Source organism: Talpa occidentalis, unplaced genomic scaffold (genome assembly GCF_014898055.3).
Source record: "Talpa occidentalis isolate TD23 unplaced genomic scaffold, MPIMG_talOcc4v2.1 talOcc4.14, whole genome shotgun sequence".
Taxonomy (NCBI): Eukaryota; Metazoa; Chordata; class Mammalia; order Eulipotyphla; family Talpidae; genus Talpa; species Talpa occidentalis.
In genome coordinates, this window is record NW_023601433.1 from 62,946,145 (window position 1) to 62,960,985 (window position 14,841).

The 14,841-nt window shown below is 41.9% G+C and overlaps 1 protein-coding gene across 2 annotated transcripts; it reads left to right on the plus strand.

The window, feature by feature from the left end:
* The first annotated feature begins 620 nt into the window (after positions 1 to 620).
* MEIG1 (meiosis/spermiogenesis associated 1) lies at positions 621 to 8,451 on the plus strand. 2 transcript variants are annotated; one of them, XM_037511487.2, is made up of 4 exons: positions 621 to 801; positions 3,533 to 3,828; positions 4,750 to 4,916; positions 8,139 to 8,451. In XM_037511487.2, exons 3-4 carry the CDS (start codon positions 4,779 to 4,781, stop codon positions 8,265 to 8,267), a joined length of 267 nt encoding a protein of 88 aa, XP_037367384.1. In that variant the 5' UTR covers positions 621 to 801; positions 3,533 to 3,828; positions 4,750 to 4,778; the 3' UTR covers positions 8,268 to 8,451. The 2 variants fall into 2 exon arrangements, with proteins under 2 accessions (XP_037367384.1, XP_037367385.1); XM_037511488.2 differs by lacking the exon at positions 3,533 to 3,828.
* The last annotated feature ends 6,390 nt before the right edge of the window (positions 8,452 to 14,841 follow it).

Sequence of the window (14,841 nt, forward strand, 5' to 3'; positions counted from 1 at the left end):
TGGCGGGGGTGAGAGGATTCATCGGAGACAGAGTGGGGAACAGAACCGGCAGACTGAAATACACTGCTGAGGGGAGCAGCAGGGAAGACAGGAGAGGTCTGCCGTGCCATGTGGGTAGCTCCCTGGCCATCCGGGGATTGAACTCGTGCTGCAGAGGCTTCGTATTGCTTTATAGTGCGGTACTTAACCCCTTGCGCCACCAGGGAGGCCCAAAAATACAATATTTTAAATGTAATAATGAAGATAATTATACAAAAATAATTATAGATGCTGTTGATTCTAAGTTTACTTCATGTCAGGCACTATGCTCGCCTGGTTGGTTGGTTGAACTCCAACAAAACGAGAAGGGGGTGGGACAAAGGAGGGACCTACTATCAGGGTCAGAAACACCAACGGTCTCTGTTCTCTGCCACAATCTTAAGATTCTGTCTCTTTGAAAACGCGGGCAAATAACACCTGCCTCTGTGCACATCTGTACAAGGATGACAACCTGCAAGTTTCCCATGCTTGGATCAACACTGGGTCCCGCCCCAGCCCCGCCAAGCTCCCGCGCCTGCGCACAAAGGCCCACTCGAGGGGGCGGGGCCTGAGCGAGCTAGGCGTCTGGGCGGGGCCACGCGTTGCTAGGAGACGCTAGGGTCGCCAAGGCCCCAACAGTTGGCCTCTCGCTGCCTAGTTCGAGGATCCCTAGGGGGGAAGACGAGCACAGCCGCGCTTCCCTGCAAGCTCCTCACGGGGCTCCCCGGCGACCTGGAGGACTGGAGGTCGGGCGAGGGAAAGCCCCGCGAGCTGGACCCTTCGGTGGGTGGACGCGCCGCTGCAGGGCCCGGCCTGCCCGCCCCGGAAGCCCGCCCTGCCCCGCCCCTTCCGCCCCTTCCGCCCGGGGGCTGCCTGCTGGCTCTGCTGCTGCTCCAGCTGCCAGATTTCCAGTTGGCTCCCTCTTTTGGGGAGGGGTTTTATTTGATCCTCTTGAATTTCAGAGAGTGATTCTCTAGTACCTTCCCGGCTACCCTGCGCCTCTTTTGGCTTTAGGGGCCTCGATGCTGGGGTTTCTTTTCAGACTTCTTCCTGCGCCCCCATCATTTTGATCCCCAGTTTCTAGACTAATTTCTCCAGCTTAGCCTATGCATGCATATTTTTACAGATGCAATTTATGGCAGGAAAAAAAAATGGTTAAGGAACCGGAGAAGTCACGTTTGTCCTTTGTGGGGGTGGGGGTGCTCCCAGAAAGGAGGAGCTTTATGCTGCATAAGTGTAGCTTCACACCCCTGGCCTGTGGTGAGAAACAATTTTGTTTTTCAGCTGAATCCCCAAAACTTTAGACGTGTGAGGACTTGAGAGACGAATATCTTTTCGCAGTTCAGCAAACTAGAGCCCAGGGATATTCATTGGCTAAGGTTTTCCACCGCCCCCTTATCCTGCTGCACATAGAAACAGGAAAAAACCAAACAAACAAACAAACAAAAAAAAAAAAAAAAACGGGGAAGAAATGGAATAGAAAGGACACGAATACTGTTGGGATTTCATACCACTAAGAGTAAAAGCACTTTTCAGAGAGAAAAGGGTTTTCTCATAGAAGGGAGTTTGAAATGACCCACTACATCAAAGGTTTCTATTAGATTAAATTAGCACCTTAAGATTTTCCTGTCCTCAGCATCGTCCCAGTGTGCTGAAGCTGGTCTTCAGATAGCACTGGCACCCTGCACTCCTCCAGACGTGTCCTTAGGCTGGAAAATTAACTCAGAGCAGGCAGACCAGAAGAAGTATGTGTCTGCAGATTTCCTACGATACCAGCTCAGTGTCTCCCCCGATCTCCCTCACCTCCCAGCCCCTATCAGTACCAGTACTTTCAGAAAATATGCTTCATCTGTAAAAGCAATATAATACAGCCACTAAATTCATATAAAAACATGACTGATTTCGAAAGTAGTTTTAATATAGTGGGTGCACTTTCTTCCTTTTATGTTTCTTGGTGTCTTTTTATGAATATATATTATATATAAGATATATATGAGTATATATGTTAATAGATTATCGAGCTGTACCACATATGTCCAAGTCACTTTTCTAGTATATTTTACAGCAATGAAGTAGTGACCCCCCCCATTCAAATGAATGGAATGAAGGACAAAGAATTTACTGAAATATGGTTTATTTATTGTTTTGTCAGGTATTACAAATTTATATAAATTATATAAATATATATACAACGTAATAGCATGTTACCTTAAAATCTAACATGAGCCTGAGCCTAAATTAATAATGATTGATAATTAGTCAAATGTTAACAATATCTTAATTTTCTTTGGTACAGTCACTATACATGTTGATATGCACACTTGAAAGAATGTAAGCAACAATATTAATGATATCTTAACTTAGGTAGTTGTTACCGTATATCAAAGTGAAAACTGTGACTTAAATAACTTGCTTTCAATTTATTTAAATCTGGTAAATTTAAATAAATCCAGACAACTGTGAGAATTATGTCTTAGGAATAGAATATAAATGCCATATTTTAGAATGTTAAAATAAGTATTGGAAGAAGCAATAAAACCACTTTCTTATTTTTCATTGAAGAAAGTTAATTAGTACTTGTGTGTGATTTATACATGGAGTTCAAACAAATGACTTAGCCTCCCAACAGCCTTCATTATGTTTTTATATTAACACTGAGGGAACTTTTATGCTGCATCTTTCATATTGAAGAAATATTTATCTGAAATTCGGTAATGTTATCCATTTCCTTTCCATCTCTTTCCTCTCTCATGTAAAGCTAAATTGATCACACTTGTAAAAGCATTTATTATAGTATTCTAAATCTGTTCTTCTAGCTCATCATTTGTTTGGGATGATATTCACCTGATGACAAAGATGGCTATTTCTAAGTGTTATGATGTTATTTTGCCTTTTCCTTTTTTTGTACTTTAATGCATTTCTTGACCTCTTTAGCATAATGAGCATAACATAATTATAACTGAAAAAAAATTTTTTAAAGATTTATTTATTTATGCAAGCACTGGGTACAGTCAGAAGCGCGGGAGGGTGAGAGAATCCACCAGAGCCAGAGCAGGGAGAAGGACCAAAGTACACTGCTGGGGGGAGCAGTGGGCGGCAGGAGAGGTCTGCGCGCCATGCGGGACCCTCCTCCGGTGGCGGGGTAGCAGCCAGGGATGGAACCGTCGCTGCAGAGGCTGCGGGCAGCTTCGCAACCCAGCGCTCAACCGCTGCGCCACCGGAGAGGCCCTGAAAAAAATTTTTAATTGCAAATTCACTTCGAGGGTCTACTTTATGAGATCTGATTTTAATGTATTCCAACCAATGGAAGTGTATTTTTATAGAATGGATTCAAGGAATTGTGGTGAAAATTCTAAGCATTTTATTGTGATTAAAATGCCTGACAGATTTTGATAATAGAATAGCTAAGAAGTAGCTAAGAAAACAAGTACAAAATTAAGTCTTAGACAGGCTGCCTGTAGAAGTTTGGTGATTGGACAACTATAGGAACTGGAATTAAATATTTGAATTTCAGAGACTCTTGGTGACCTCCAACGTGGTTTTAAAATCACTGGCCTCAGTGTTGCGACAGCTACCTTGCCTTCGCGGACCTGGTGCTCGTGTGTCTTCTCCCATTCGGCTATCACAGGAGCTGGGCCACAGATTCCTGAGTAAACAGACCACAGTGATTGGGATGGCTTCAAACAGTTAAAAATGAAAGAAGAAGAAACCTCTGCTTGTTAAACAGAAGATTGATTTTTTGGAGAGAGAGGGGGGATGTAATAAGGAGTGGGAATTATGCAGCTTTGCATATGATTAAATGAAATGGTGGTAAGATATTTTTACAATCTACTAAGCAGTTAAAATACAGTGTGGTTTCGGAAGTATACTAAGCTCTTACCTAGATCATTAGAATTGGTATACAGCATTTAGGACAACATAACTCTGCATACATTTTATTTAATGAAGAAATGAAGAAATAAACATCTCTCTATGTATGTTTCAGGGTCCATTTTATTTGCTTTCCAAAATAGAGCATGAACCCGTCTGAATCTTGGAATTATATTAAATATAATATATTTCATGGGATTCTCAATCCCAATTTTTTAAAAGACTTATTTTTGTTTAGGATTTATTTATTTATGCATACAAGAGATGGGGTACAGATCAGAGGTGCGGGGGGTGAAAGGATTTACCAGCGACAGAGTAGGGAACAGAACAGGCAGACTGACTGAAATACACTGCTGAGGGGAGCAGTGGGTGAGACAGGAGAGGTCTGCTGTGCCATGTGGGTAGCTCCCTGGCTGGCTGGGGATCAAATTTGTGCTGTAGAGGCTGCGGATAGCTTCACGGTGCTGTACTTAACCTCTTGTGCCACCAGGGAGGCCCAAGATTTATTTTATTTATTTATGCATATAAGAGCTGGGGTGTAGGTCAGAGGTGTGTGGAGGTGTGTGAGAGGATTCATCAGAGACAGAGTGGGAAGCAGAACAGGTAGATCGAGTGAAATACATTGCTGAGGGGAGCAGCAGGCAAGACAGGATAAGACTGCTGCACCATGTGGGTTAGCTCCCTGGCCGGGGATCGAACTTGTGCTGTAATAGCTGTGTATAGATTTATAGTCCTGAGACTTAACCCCTTGTGCCACCAGGGAGGCCTAATTCCAAATTTTTTAATATTAATCTTGCTCATTCTTAAAGATATTATCAAAATTGTCACTATTATCTACTAATGTATTTTAACATTTTTCAGAGATAATTGGTAATAAGACCTCTATAGCCATGGCTAGTTCTGATGTGAAACCAAAATCAATACATCGTGCCAAAAAATGGTCAGAAGAGATAGAAAATCTGTACAGATTTCAACAAGCAGGCTATCGGGATGAAATCGAATATAAACAAGTGAAACAAGTTTCTATGGTAAGATTCCTGCCTCTACAAACATGAACTCAAAACGACTTTGTTGATTGGCTAAAAAAAAATAAAAGTGTTAAAGAACCAGAGAATAATCAAAAAGGAATTTCACTCTAACTCTTTCATTTTATTGATAGGAATCTGAAGCCCAGAAGAGTGATTTTCAGCCAGACTAGGGGAAGACCCTCAGTGCAGAAACATTAAGAATTTTCTTTTTTAAAAAAAAATTTTTTAAGATTTATTTTATTTATACAAGAACCGGGGTACAGGCCAGATGCATGGGAGGGTGAGAGAATTCACCAGAGACAGAGTGGGGAACAGAACAGGCAGACTGACGAAATACACTGCTGAGGGGAGCAGCGGGCAAGACAGGAGAGGTCTGCTGTGCCATATGGGCTGCTCCGCCCCGGGGCGAGAATCGAACCAGCACTACAGAGGCTGTGGACAGCTTCACAGCTCTGCGCTCAACCACCTGCGCCAGCAGGGAGGCCCAAAACATTAAGAATTTTCTATGTGCTATGCTAAATTAATCTTTTATGGTAGACCATAATCGGAGTCTTTTCCCTCACTTAGGTAATTCTGTTATCAGATAGTCCATTTGCTATATATTATTTCTTTCCAGGTTCTTAAAATTTTTAACCATGAATTATAAGTAACTATAAATTATTAAATATTAGGTGACAAAAATCTGTTAGAGAACAACTCCTGACTTTGGTTATGAATTCCGGGCTCTCTTGAGAGATAAGAGACATGGGTTTGTTTTACAAAAACTAGACCAAAGACTAGGCAAGACTAGACTAGACATGGCACCAGTTTACAATGTGATTTTTTTTTTGTCATTTATTTAATCTACAAGATGCTAGGAGACTCAGTTTTTAAGGAGATTAGTGAATATGGTGTAGTATTCATAAATGTATTTTAATTTCTGAGTTTGGAGCTACAATACAGTGTTTACTATTACCTTGGTTTTTAATTTTTAGTTATTTTTGTTATCTTTAGCTGTTAATTCATGTGTGGATTTTTCAGATCTCTTTATTTTCATTCATTCATTCTATTTTTTGATCTCCATTTAATACTTCAGGGTCATACAGGCAATGTGATTGTTTAGGCTGCATCCACACTCCTAAACCTTACTGTTGTGACTGAGATAAAATTAGATTTAAGAAAACACAAAGATCCTCCTTAAAAGGGAAGTCCCCAAAAGTCTGAGAAAATGAGAGCAGGAATGAAGGTGATGAAGGGAAGAGCCACCTTACTTATTACATGATTTGGCAAAAATGGAAATGTTCTTTATTTCACTTCAGTAAATATTTATTGGGCATCTGCAATGTGCAAAATATTTGTGCCACGTGCATTAGAAAATAAAAATATAAGTGAATGCCTGATTCCAAGAAGTTTAATGAGCTGATGGGATGAATGCAGGGTGGACATTCTGTCCCAGGTTTGCTCCTGGCTGTGTCTCTCACTAGCTGGGCAATCCTTAGCAAAGTTCCTAACTTCCCTTAGCTCAACTCTGAAACGGTGAGTGTAGTACTGCTTTAGAAACGTGTCCCAGGAATTAAATGAAATCATGTGTTTAAAGTGCCTGACAATGTGGAACTCCATAATTTGTTTAATGAATGCACTGTGTTTAATAAATGATAGCTTTTATTAATTCTTACCGTCTCGGAGAATATTGAGTACAGGAACAATAAATCCTAATGCACATCAAATATATGTGCCTTAAAAAAAAAAAAAAGCACAGGGATTTAGAGGAAGATAAAGTGCTTCCTTTTGGAGATAGTCCTTGCCTCCCCCGCAGCCCTACCTCTGACAAAGAGAACTTTATGTTCCACAGTCAACAGAAGAAGGGGAAGCAAATATTCACCCAGTTTGGTGAGTGTTTAGTTGTATACAGTGTTCTGAAGGGTTTGAGCCAAGTTTTTTGTCTTTACACATATCTCTGTGGTTGTTCTGAGTGTTTGCATGTCTCCTTCCTTGAGGACAGTTGGTTCCTAGATAAAACAGGTCAAGTAAAAAGCAAAGAACAAAATTATGCAAACAGCAAAGGTATAAAATGAAAACTGTGTGGAGGTGGATAAGCAGAGAACCAATAGGCTGTTTGGAGACTCATCCCATACTAAATGAGATGGTTCCGGGGAATATCCACTAGGTGGGCGAGGAAGAGATGGTGACTTGGAAACACCTTCCATCCCCTGCTGAGGGTAATGGAAGCAACAGAAGGCAGGCTTGAGCTAAGAGATGGAAGTGATGCTTTTTTCTCGAATGTATGTCAGAGACCTCTCAAAGCTTATCAGCTATGCTGTTCCCTATTTTACTAATTCCTAAATAAAAGAGATAAGAAAATGAAAATGTGTTGTTAGAAAATAAAAGATGTATATACCTTTGTATTCATGATGCAGTCATATTCCAGCTGAGAGTTGTGCTTTATAAGGGGCATTATTAGGAGAAGCCAAGAGCTGCTGTCTGTAGATGGTGTTGAAAAATAGGATTTGATTTCTAGACAATGATAGATGGTATCTCACAAAATCCAGAAAGAAAAACATATATAACAACAGAAACTCATTGAACTAATCAAAAACGTACAACATGAATTTGGAAAGAAAGGGAAGAAAATGTCCAAATCAGATAAAACAAGCCACGAAGAAAAAAAGTTCACCCAAGGAAAAAGTGGGCTGTGATTGGAGGGGGGAGAAGACAAAAACTATATTCCTGACCTCAAATTTCTATTACAAATTGAGTCTCAAGTGCCCTGGCAACATGATGTGAAGAAATACATAGGCACTTCCAGTAGTTTCTGTCCAGCTGCTTCCTTTCGTGACTGTGGCAGCATCTGAAGCTAGGTCCTTTGAGAATGGAACCTGTGCCTCACCCTAATTTCCTCCTGGGGTATTATTTTTGGAGGCTAGGAAGTAATAATGTTTGAAATCATTTGTTTAAACCTAAGAAAGAGTTTGAACATTTTCACCTTGAGTGCAGAGCACCGGAGTAAAAATTTAAATGTAAAAATTGGGATCTCGAGAGACGCCCCGCATGAGGTCTACAGTGTAAGGTTGCAACCTCAGATGTCTTGTGTGTGTGTGTGTGTGTGTGTGACTCTAAGCCCTCAGTTATTTTTAACTTTAATTTTTCACTATGAGTGGTACTCTTAACTAGTTGATAGTAAAATATAACATAAAAATAAAACTGGCATCACAGTATATGTGTTCTGGTTTTTCCAATGTGCAGGTAGATCGTTGGCCTGAGACAGGATATGTGAAGAAACTTCAGAGAAGGGACAACACTTTCTATTACTACAACAAACAGAGGGAATGTGATGACAAGGAAGTCCACAAAGTGAAAATTTATGCCTACTAGCCTTGCTACTTTATAGGTCTTGTCACTGCTTTGTTTCAGTACACATCACATACATGCAGTTTTACAAAATAATTCGTGCAGTGGCATGTTTTAAAACAGAAGTTTTGAAACTTGGTGTCTGTTAATCATGCTGTTCTGTTCCAAGATACAGCTGCAGAAGCATTAAAGGTATACTCCTTTTGGTCCTGTTCTTCCTGACTATTTTAACTGTGTAGAATAACCTTATGGAAGGAGGGGTGGAGGAGATCTCATTTGAAACCATTCCATGGTTAGGCTAGTCACAGCTATGTCAGTATTCCAGCCACACAAACCCCCAGCGGTTACCGCTTTATAAGATCATCATGGGAACTGCAGAAGCTGCGTTTTGTGGCCTGAGGCCTTTCTCTTGCCTCTGGAGCCCTTTGCCTCTAGCTGCGAAGGGAGCAGCAAAGAGGTGATGGGAGCAGCTCTCAGCCAATGGCTGATGTGGAAATGCTGTGTGTACCAAGGCCCAGCAACCTAGCACCTCACCAGGAATCCACCTGAGTTGTGTGTTTTGCACCAGTGCCCAGTTTCCCCAGGACTAAGCCTAGGCACTGGCGACAGTATCAGACTGGAAAACATCGTCCATTTGTTCCCTCACTGCTTCCTGGACTCGGGGCCAAGGGTTCTTTCCCTCTGGAATCACCTCCTTTTACTTGAAGCCTTATCGAGGGTTAGCATCTGGGTTCCCCACCTGGACAACTTATGTTCCAGCGCTGCTGCAATCAGCAGAAACAGTCTGTGTGCTAATCAGGGCGGAAGCCAGTAATTACTACTCTTCAAGATGGAAAGAGTCTCTCTTTGAGAAATGAGTATGTGTTGAATGCTTGAGATTAGATGAAAGACATCCTTTTCACTGTAACTATTATTTCAATGATACAAGTTTTTGTCACCATTTATAATCAAATTACAAATAGGTTTGGGTTGGCTAAAAAACATTAAATAGCTTTTGGATAGGAGATCCTGTCCATCCAGTTAGCTTCCCATTTTCCAGAACAATCTGTGCCATGAACTTCATTAGTTTTCCCAATTCAAAGTTGAGCTTCTTCAGTCTGACAAACATCATGGAGTATCTCTTGTTCTATTGAGGTGACTGTGGTTTCCTCAGTGGCTCCTGGATGGGGGCTGGTTACCAGAAAGACCAAATCATGTTTAGAAACTTGGCATTCTCAGCACTCCCGTCCTTCAGAGAGGACAGAAAGGCTGGAAATGATGAATCAATGAAAAATTGCTCATTACCTACATGAGGAAGCCCCCATAAAAGCCTAATAGTTGGGGGTTCAGAGAACCTCTGATGTGTGTGGGCACACACATTCATGCACCAGCAGGGAGATACACTAGACTTGCTGCTTCTTTTTTTTTTTTAAATAGGAATTTTTTTTTAAAGATTTATTTATTTATTATTTATACAAGCACTGGGTACAGTCAGAAGCGCGGGAGGGTGAGAGAATTCACCAGAGCCAGAGCGGGGAGCAGAGCAGGCAGAAGGATCAAAGTACACTGCTGAGGGGAGCAGCGGGCGGCAGGAGAGGTCTGCGCGCCATGTGGGACCCTCCTCTGATGGCCGGGGAGCAGCCGGGGAACGAACCGGCGCTGCAGAGGCTGCGGGCAGCTTCGCAACCCAGCGCTCAACCGCTGCGCCACCGGGGAGGCCCAAGACTTGCTTCTTTATATTAACTTGTCATTACCTCTGACAAATTCATTGCTTCAGCCTACATCACGTAAATGTAATTTCACAAATTCATTCAACTCCAGGAGGACAGACTCTCCTATACTTGGGACCCTTCCTGTCCTTACTCTATGTGCCCATTCATCTGGATGTTCATCTATGCCCTTTATCACGTCCTTTAATAAACTGTAAATGCAAGTGTTTCCTTAAGGTTTGTGAATAGGAACAACTGATCCATAGCAATAAGCAAAAGAAAAAAGTGATAACCTGGGCTTGCAATTGGCACCTGAAGGATGTGTGATAAGAGAATGGGAGGGAAGTTCTTATAAGTTTAAGCCCTTATGTGTAGGCTCTAATGCAATCTGGGTAGATAGTGTCAGAATTGAGTTGTGCTGGAGGATACCCAACTGGTATTGAAGAGAATTGCTTGATGTGGGGCTAAAGATCCACCCACTTGGTCACCAGAAGCAAAAGCTCAGAAGTTAAGAAAACTTCCCCCAGAGGAAGGAAAAACTTAGTTTTTCCATTTATACTGTAGATGGGACACAGGCAGTGATTTTTGTTTTAGAAATGCAAAAGCAAAATTTTTCCATGAAAACAATTGCCCTGGATTCTTGACTTCTATGGGATTCCAAACCCAAATTCAACCAATTCCTGACTGCCACTATCAGGCCTGCATTGCATAAAATTACTTAGTACATACAAAGACATTTTAGGCATGGCTATGAGAAGCATCCCTCGCATGTGGGGTACTACAATTCACCTTGAGCAAGATCTAATTGCAATTATGTAGAAACGGTGTCTGACAAAGGCTCTTGGCCAGCTTATTAAGGCAAACCACAGCAGGGCCATTGGGCGCTCTGGTATATAATCCAAAATGTAAACCAAAATGGCGAGCTCTTCTATGAAGATCACCATGGCATTATCTGAAACTTGTATTCCTCCCATCAGTGACTGACTGAGATAATCTCCTATGGGACAACTTTATGAAACTAGGACACCTGCCATTTGCTAGGGAAGGTTCTCTAAAAAAGCCTGTCTGAGGGTAATCTGACTGTTTTGAGGTCATATGGCCTCAAGTTGTGTTTCTCCTGAAGTGGCAAAAGCAGGCAGAGGTGGCCAAAAGTAGCAGTGTGCAGCAAAAAATTAACATAGCAGGGCTAAAATTACAATCCTCAGAAAGCCTATTTTTTTCATTTGCTTGTTTTGCTTTGCTTTTTTGCCAGGCTGGTCCTGGGTGGCACCTGGTAACTTTGATTTCAGGAGAGCTCCCACCATTCCTTATAAGAGTGGCTCGTTGTACCTCAATTGTATGGTGTCTTCTGCTTTCACTCTGCCTAGAAGTCTGAAACTTGCTAGGCAGGGGGTACCTGTATCACCAGTCTAATGAGCTTCCCTGGTAGACATTCCATAGGTGTTATTGTGACACGGCTGGAGGAGTTTAGCACATCCTGTGTGACTCTGCTGGGACACTCTGTATGCTGAACCTCATTTCCTCTCATCTCCATGTGCCTTGCCTTGCTCTGTTTCACTCTGCTGGTTTGCTTTGTATCTTCTCCCTTTAATAAATCATAGCCATGGGCACAGCTATATGCTGAATCCTCTGAGCCCTCTCTTAAATCATCAACTCGGGAGGTTATCTTAATGACCCCAGACATACAGAACATATTCAGGTGATTGCTAAATATGCCAAAGCACATAGGCAAAAGAGAAAGGAAAGCTCAGCTAGGAGTCATTGGGCAGATGTATAACCTTCTTTGCTGACCTCAGCTCCAGGCAAGGGTCTTAAAGTGATCATGTCTACTCTCTTCATGTCTTTTGATGAAGAGGATCTTCTGTAGAAAGGGGGAGATGGCAAATATTTATTTTTTCTTGATGTGTGTTGTCTTAATTAGGAAGCTTGAATCTAAAATTCAATCCCTTGGGCTACTGCTAACAGACCTGCTAGGGCTGTTTTCTACCAAGGCTGAAGTGCAACTTTTTTTCTGGTATGTTTTCTAGTATCCCCATTATAGCTTCCCATTGTTCCCAGAGTACCCAGTTCAGTCTGGATAACTTAATTCAGTCAGTCCTTAATTACAGGAGGATTGCCCAAGGCAGTTCTGAATAGCTTTCCTAGTTCATGACTTCAGCTCACTAGCCTTGCAAACTTGGGCATCTGTAGACAGCATGTGTGGGAAGAGAAAGGCCCACTGCAGGAACTCTGCAAGCCTTGACACTCTTACTTTTGGAGGTCCCATCCATATCACATGCAACAGATTGAAACGCATCATTCTCCACTCTAAAATTTTTTTTCTTGTTATATTTAAAAGAATTTTAAATTTTCCCTTCAAAGTTTTGACAAATGCTCATGCTTTCTGGGAATGACAGAGCAGTGTCAAAAATCTAGGCCACATAGTATTTTTTTAATTTTTTAAAAGATTATTTATTTATATAAGCACTGGGTACAGTCAGAAGCGCGGGAGGGTGAGAGAATTCACCAGAGACAGAGCGGGGAACAGAAGAGGCAGACTGATGAAGTACACTGCTGAGGGGAGCAGTGGGCGCAGCAGGAGAGGTCTGGGCGCCATGTGGGACCCTCGCCAGCGGCCGGGGATTGAACCGGTGCTGCAGAGGCTGCGGGCAGCTTTGCAGCCCAGTGCTCAACTGCTGCGCCACCAGGGGAGGCCCTAGGCCACATAGTATTTTATAAATACTTTTACAAATATAAAAATTAAGTTTTTTCCCCCAAAATTAACTTTTAGTGAAATAGATTTATGACTTGTCATAGACATATAGTTCAACATTCATTAATTCATGTATTTTATAGCCCATAGTTTTACTTTGTTTTGTTTTAGGTCTCAGGCTGATCCTGGGTGACACTGTGTCCAGTGGATATTCTAATATCACCTGCTGTGGGTTGAATTTCACTCTCAAAAATATATGTTGAAGTCCTGACCCCTATAACCTGTGAATGTGACTTATTTGAAAGTAGGGTCTTTGAATATGAAATCATGTTTAGATACTGGATTAGGAGTCATACTGGATTAGGTAGACTCTAAATCTGAAGACTAGTATATTTATAAAAAGAAAGAGAATTAAAAGACGTAGAAAACCACATGACACAGGGGCAGAAATTGGAGTGATACATCTCCAAGTCAAGGAATGCCAGGAGTTGTTAGCAACCAGAAGCCAGGAAGAGTCACGGGGCCTCCCCAGTGGCGCAGCGGTTGAGCGCTGGGTTGTGAAGCTGCCCGCGGCCTCTGCGGCACCGGTTCGATCCCCAGCTGCTCCCCGGCCACCGGAGGAGGGTCCCACATGGCGCGCAGACCTCTCCTGCGGCCCGCTGCTCCCCTCAGCAGTGTACTTCGATCCTTCTGCCTGCTCTGCTCCCCGCTCTGGCTCTGGTGAATTCTTTCACCCTCCCGCGCTTCTGACTGTACCCAGTGCATGTATAAACAAATAAATAAATAAATAAAATACGTGCCTCTTTAAAAAAAAAAAAAAAAAAGAGTCAAGGGGGAGGATTTTTCCATTGAGTCATCAGAGTGAGCATGAGCAAGCAAGGCCCAGAATCCAGGTAGCAGAAATTCACATGATTAATACATTGAGTCACAACAATCATTTTTTAAAAGTTAAATAAAAGGACTGCATCACTGGCACAGTCACTGAGAAAACGTTTCCCAGATTCCATGACTGAGCTTAGGCTGGCCTGTCTCGGGGGACTGGACACTAGTCAGATGCTACTGCTTCTAAAGGGACTGGCAACGTTGTTAGACCTTCATTCATAACCACTGATTTTATGTGCCAACTTGACTGGGGTCTGGGCTACCCAGATATTTGGTCAAACAGTATTGTGCATTGATGAGAACATTTTTTGGATGCGATTAAACACTGAATCAGTAGACTGAGCAAAGCAGATTGTCCTCCCAAATGTGAGTAAGCCTCATCCAATTCGCTAAAGATATGAATGGAATGAAAAGGCTGACCTTCCTTCAAATAAGGGAGAACTCCTCCTGTCTGACTGCTGGGCTAGGACAATAGAGTTTTGCTGCCTTTACACTTGAACCAAAATATCAGCTCTTCTCACATCCCGAGGCTACCAACATTTAGGCTGGAACTCACGCTCTGGGCTCTCCAACTTGCTGACTACAGATCTTGGGACTTGTCAATCTCCATAAAACTGAACCAACTCCCTAAAAGAGGTTCCTTGCATCTCTTATAGTCCTATTTCTTGGAGAACCCTGACTAACACAACCTTACAATCCAGTTGAGGTGATAAAATAAACTCATGATGAAATGAACAATGGGTCCAGTGGCACATTTTATGCCAGAATATGAATAGAGAAGAAAAATGAGCTGGAGAAATTAAGGAAATCTTTCTGGAGAGATTGGGACATAAGCTGAATCCTGAAGGATGAAACCTGAGCAAAACAGATCTAGTCTAGACCTTACCAGGTCTCACCACATGAATTTCAGATTTACTCAGATTTGCTGCTCAGGGCAGCAATAATGGCTTATTCATTTTTGTATCCAGTCCTCAGCATAGTGCCTGATACAGGAAATGTTTGCTAATGAATAAAAGAAGGAAAATTTAAATAAAGAATAAATAGAGGAAGGAAAATATTGGTCTAGCTGCCATATTGAGAGAATCCTCTGATAGATTTAGATTGATAAAAGACTATGTAGATAAATCAAACAGGTTATATTTATTTATAGGAGAACATGCTTTGAGGGTACACAGCAAATATATCATAATATCCAAAGCTTGCAGAAAGACAGCTTTCTGTTCAAAGGCTACTGTAGCAGGGATTCAGATGTGGATGATAATAGTTGAGGAGCTGAAGATCACCAGAGTTTCTAGTTTTATTTCTTGCAATTATTTCCAGCCTCACTCTCTGGAAG

Coding starts and splice junctions, on each gene's coding strand:
- MEIG1 (XM_037511487.2), top strand. CDS start 4,779: ATGGCTAGTTCTGATGTGAAACCAAAATCAATACATCGTGCCAAAAAA. Junction 4,917..8,138: donor AAGTGAAACAAGTTTCTATG/GTAAGATTCCTG, acceptor TCCAATGTGCAG/GTAGATCGTTGGCCTGAGAC.